Source organism: Numida meleagris, chromosome 4 (genome assembly GCF_002078875.1).
Source record: "Numida meleagris isolate 19003 breed g44 Domestic line chromosome 4, NumMel1.0, whole genome shotgun sequence".
Classification (NCBI taxonomy): domain Eukaryota; kingdom Metazoa; phylum Chordata; class Aves; order Galliformes; family Numididae; genus Numida; species Numida meleagris.
In genome coordinates, this window is record NC_034412.1 from 8,364,688 (window position 1) to 8,368,847 (window position 4,160).

The 4,160-nt window shown below is 58.9% G+C and overlaps 1 protein-coding gene across 4 annotated transcripts in view; it reads right to left on the reverse strand.

The window, feature by feature from the left end:
• ABCF3 (ATP binding cassette subfamily F member 3) overlaps window positions 1-4,160 on the reverse strand; it is a 7,881-nt gene continuing 3,721 nt past the window's right edge. The window contains exons 9-21 of one of the 4 annotated variants that reach the window (XM_021394456.1): window positions 3,581-3,640; window positions 3,430-3,486; window positions 3,214-3,236; window positions 2,876-2,931; window positions 2,541-2,741; window positions 2,274-2,350; window positions 1,978-2,022; window positions 1,745-1,877; window positions 1,373-1,461; window positions 1,145-1,236; window positions 839-971; window positions 520-607; window positions 1-399 (exon numbers count right to left, since the gene is read on the reverse strand). In XM_021394456.1, coding sequence (XP_021250131.1) covers window positions 241-399; window positions 520-607; window positions 839-971; window positions 1,145-1,236; window positions 1,373-1,461; window positions 1,745-1,877; window positions 1,978-2,022; window positions 2,274-2,350; window positions 2,541-2,741; window positions 2,876-2,931; window positions 3,214-3,236; window positions 3,430-3,486; window positions 3,581-3,640 — 1,213 coding nt within the window. In that variant the 3' untranslated portion in view covers window positions 1-240. Of the gene's footprint in view, window positions 400-519; window positions 608-838; window positions 1,034-1,144; window positions 1,237-1,365; window positions 1,462-1,744; window positions 1,878-1,977; window positions 2,023-2,273; window positions 2,351-2,540; window positions 2,742-2,875; window positions 2,932-3,213; window positions 3,237-3,429; window positions 3,487-3,580; window positions 3,641-4,160 lie in introns of all 4 variants that reach the window. The other 3 variants (XM_021394455.1, XR_002437951.1, XR_002437950.1) reach the window with 3 other exon arrangements.

Genomic DNA, 4,160 nt, shown 5'->3' on the forward strand with positions numbered 1-4,160 from the left:
CGGGGAGAGGAACACCACTGATGGGGAACGGGGGGTGAGCAGAGAAAGCGCAGGGCTGCCCCTCACCCTCCCCAGCATGGGGCACAGCGGTGGGGGGGCATGCTGCCTTCCCTCGTCCCAGTGCAGCGGCAGCGCCCGCTGGGAGCAGCACCCACAGCCCCAGCGCCGGCCTCACACCGCACAGGGTGAGGGCACAGAGAGCAGCGCAGCCAGGGGCCACCACGGGCCCCCCCCCCGGCCCTATAGGAATCCCTCCTTGCGGAATTGCTCCTTGAGGATGTCCCTGTACTGGTCGAAGCCGCCCTCGATGCGGGTGACGGTGGCATTCTCGCAGACCCACAGCTCGTGGCACACCAGGCGGATGAAGCACTCGTCGTGGGACACCAGGATGATGCCGCCCTGCCAACACGCCGCGATGGAGAGGGACTGAGCACAGCTGGCATTACGGGGGCTCTGGCTGATGCACCCCAGCTGGAGGCCGCAGGGAGCTTTAGGAAAACAAGGGGGATGTCGCCTTACCCGGAACTTATTCAGCGCCTTCGCCAGCGCCTCGATAGTCTCCATGTCCAGGTGATTGGTCGGCTCATCCAGGATGTAGAAGTTGGGGCTGGAAGAGAGGACAGCTCTGGGAGCGCGATGCTGGGAGCCTGGGATGCACCCCACGAGCTCAAAGCAGCAGCAGCAGCAGCAGAGCCGCTGCATCCTTCTGCCCTGTCCCCACAAAGGCCTCAGCGGTGAGGCTGCGTCCGCAGGGCTCCAGCTGCCCACCTTCCTCCCAGTGAAGCAAGCTCCAGGGATGCAGCCGTACAAAAACTAAGGGCATCTGGGAGAGAATTACCAGGACATGGTCATCTGGGCAAAGGCCACCCGGCTCTTCTGGCCCCCGGACAGGCTGGCCACCGGGCGCACAGCCAGCTCCCCTGACACACCATAGCTCCCCAGCTGGTGCCGGTACTCCTCCTCCGTCTTCCCTGCGGAGCACAGCACGACGTGGCTATGGCATGAGGGCACCCAGTGCCTTGGGATCGAGCAGCTGCGTGGAGGCAGTGCCCGAGTGGAAGGTCGGTGGGGGAAAACCTGACTGGAACAATGAGGGCAGGGGCTGAGGAGACGGCCCAGATCTCCGCACATCTCCAAAACCCACCTGGGAACTTCCTGGCCAACAACTCTACAGCGCTGATGTTCAAGTCCAGCTGATCCACGTGGTGCTGGCTGAAATAGCCAATTTTTAGGTTTCTGCAGAATGAGAAAAAATGGGGAAGTGGCACCCGGCCCCGTAACCACAGCGCTCCCAGCCCCAGCTGCAGGAAGGGGCACAAGAGCGGGTGAGCAGCCACCACTCCTCCCACCCCTAGTCCTTCCTACCAGGTACCTGTGAGCATGTCTGATCCCTCTGACAGGTGCCAGCTCCCCCATTAAGATCTTTAGCATGGTCGACTTGCCAGCTCCGTTTTCCCCAACCTAGAAAAGCAGCAGCATCAGAGAGCATGAAACCCACAGAGCTACCTTGAGGATGGGGCAGCGCTCAGGGAATTTCAGCCCTTGGATGATCACACGGCACTGCTGGAACATGTTCCCAGATCCTTGAGCCCGAGGACTAGCCAGCCCAGCCCCCCCTTTGCAAGCAGACAGCTTGAGAATGAGGACCTGAGCAACCCAGCCTGACATCGAAGCTGGCCTTGCTCTGAGCAGGGACGTGGAGCAGAGACCTCGGAGGTCACTGTCACTCTGCGATCCCACGTACCACGCAGATGCGGGACTCCAGGTCAGCAGAGACAGATAGGGAACGGAAGATGTAGTGACTTGGGTCATAACAGAAATCTACTTCATCCAGCTGTAGGATAGGAGGGGAGAACTTCTCAAAGCCATCGGGGAACCTGGGAAGGCAGGAGGAGGTGAGAGATGGCCAGGAACTTCAGGACTCTGCTCAGAAGGGAAGCCAGGTCCCTTCCAAGCAAGGGTTTGGGCAACACTTACTTCATCACCACCTCGGACTCCTTGTCCACGGGTTTCAGCTCTGGCCTGCAAATAGAAAAGCCCCGGTGTAAGCGAGGTGCCTGGCACTGACGCCACACCAGAAGCCCGCATACAGACTTCAGCTCTGCAGAGCCTCATCCTGGCCAAAGCCTCCGGACCAGAAACACAGAACCCAAAGCCCAAACCACCCCATCACTCCAGACACAGCGTCCTCCAGGTTAACCTGGGAACATCATTCTCTTCCCATCAGCACTGCCCCCTCCCCACCTCTGCTGAGGAGCAGGACAGGCACTCACAGCTTCTCTAGCAGCTTGAGCTTGCTCTGCACTTGGGATGCCCGGTTTGCGTTGTAGCGAAAGCGGTCGATGAAGACCTACAAGTGACAAAAACCCATTCAGCCACAGCCACCCCAGCGCTGCTAAGCCTGCTGCAACAACAGAGCCACAGATCACTGCAAGACTGAGCAGCAATGAATACCTGGAAGCCTGGGATGCTCACTAGGAGCATGGAGAAAGGGGCAAGGCTGGGAGAAGTGTCCCAGCCCTACTGGTTTCTCCCGGTACCTGGATATGCTCGCGGTACTGCTGCTGCGCTTCGTACTCTCGCTGCTGGTTCTTCAGCCGCTCCTCCTTGGTCTTCATGAAGTTCTCAAAGTCCCCACGGTACGTGTCCAGCCGCTGCGAGTGCAAGTGGATGATGTCTGTGGACACCGTGTTCAGGAAGTTCCTGTCGTGGGACACCACGAGGATGGTCGACTGCCAGGTCTGGAGGAGACAGCGAGAGGGATGCCTGAGGGAGCCCGAGTGCCACCACGCAGCGAGGCAGGACACCAGCCTGGGAGGATGTCCCTGTCCCCTGGTGCATGTGCAGCACGGCAATGCCCCGTACCCACCCCTACCTGCAGGTAGTTCTCGAGCCACAGGATGGCCCTCACGTCCAGCATGTTCGTCGGCTCTGAGGCAAGAGGAAAAAAGGCACCGAGGTCAGGTCAGGAGGGTCTGGGATGGCTGGGTGATGTTTTTTTTTACTGGGGAAAGACCAGTGACCAGGCCAAGTGGCTGCCCAAGCTGGTTTCCCGGGTGAGGATGGCTCCACGCCATCACTGGGGAGTGCTGACAGCCCCATCATGCCGAGTTATTTTGAACAGGCAGCTAAAGGCCACGCTGCCTTCCCAACCCAGCAAGGGCATGGGCAGGCCCAGCAGCAGAGTTAGAGGGACCTGAGGTATCGACTTACCGTCCAGCAGAAGGAGGTCTGGCCTACAGAAACCAAGACACGGGCATCAGAAGCAAAAAGAGCACAGAGTCAAGGCAGAGCACGTTTCACCACACACAGAGATGCAATGCCTCAAAAGCTCCCCACCCCGAGAGGACCCCCAGGCAGCCCCCCTGCCCCCTGCAGCATGGCCAGCAAGGAGGGTGAACCACATGGCACGAACGCCCAGACACCAACCTGGCAAACAAGGCTCTGGCTAAGGCCAGTCTCATTCTCCAGCCTCCAGAAAACTCTCTGAGCAGAGAAGAGATTGCAGAGAAGGGTTACAGTTTAATCGGAACAACTCAAGCCCATTCAAAATCTCGATGCCCAGAACTTGGAGACTTACTTGGTTGTCTGTTGCTGCATCTTCGCGTTAAAGCCCAGCCCAGCAAGAATGACAGACGCCCTGGGGAAAAGCAGAGAGAACTGGAACACAGATACATCATCTGTCTGCAGAGCACAGTCTGAGCTCCCGGACCCACAGTCACCACGGGCACTCTGCTACGTAGCTTAAGGCCACCTTGGTGCAGGAAAACTTCCCTGCAGGCCCAAGAGCAGCATTTAGCTGCAAAACACAGCCCAGTAAGGCAAAGCACGCACAGTCCCAGGAGACTGACAAGAAGCTTTCAGCTCACTATCACCAGTATCCCAGAGATACTCCCTAGACAGCAGGAATCTGGGGAGGTCTGAGTGGAGCAGCAGTAACAGTGCCATTGGGGGAAAAAAAAGCCAACAAAACCTCCAGCTTCTGGGGAAGCTCAACTATGTCTAACCCAGAAGAGCTGTGACAGAAGCAGAGAACAGCAGTAGAGAGAGCCCCTGTCCCCATAAACAGCATCGCAGGGCCACAGCATCGCAGGGCCACAGCATCGCAGGGCCACAGCATCGCAGGGCCACAGCATCGCAGGGCCACAGCATCGCAGGGC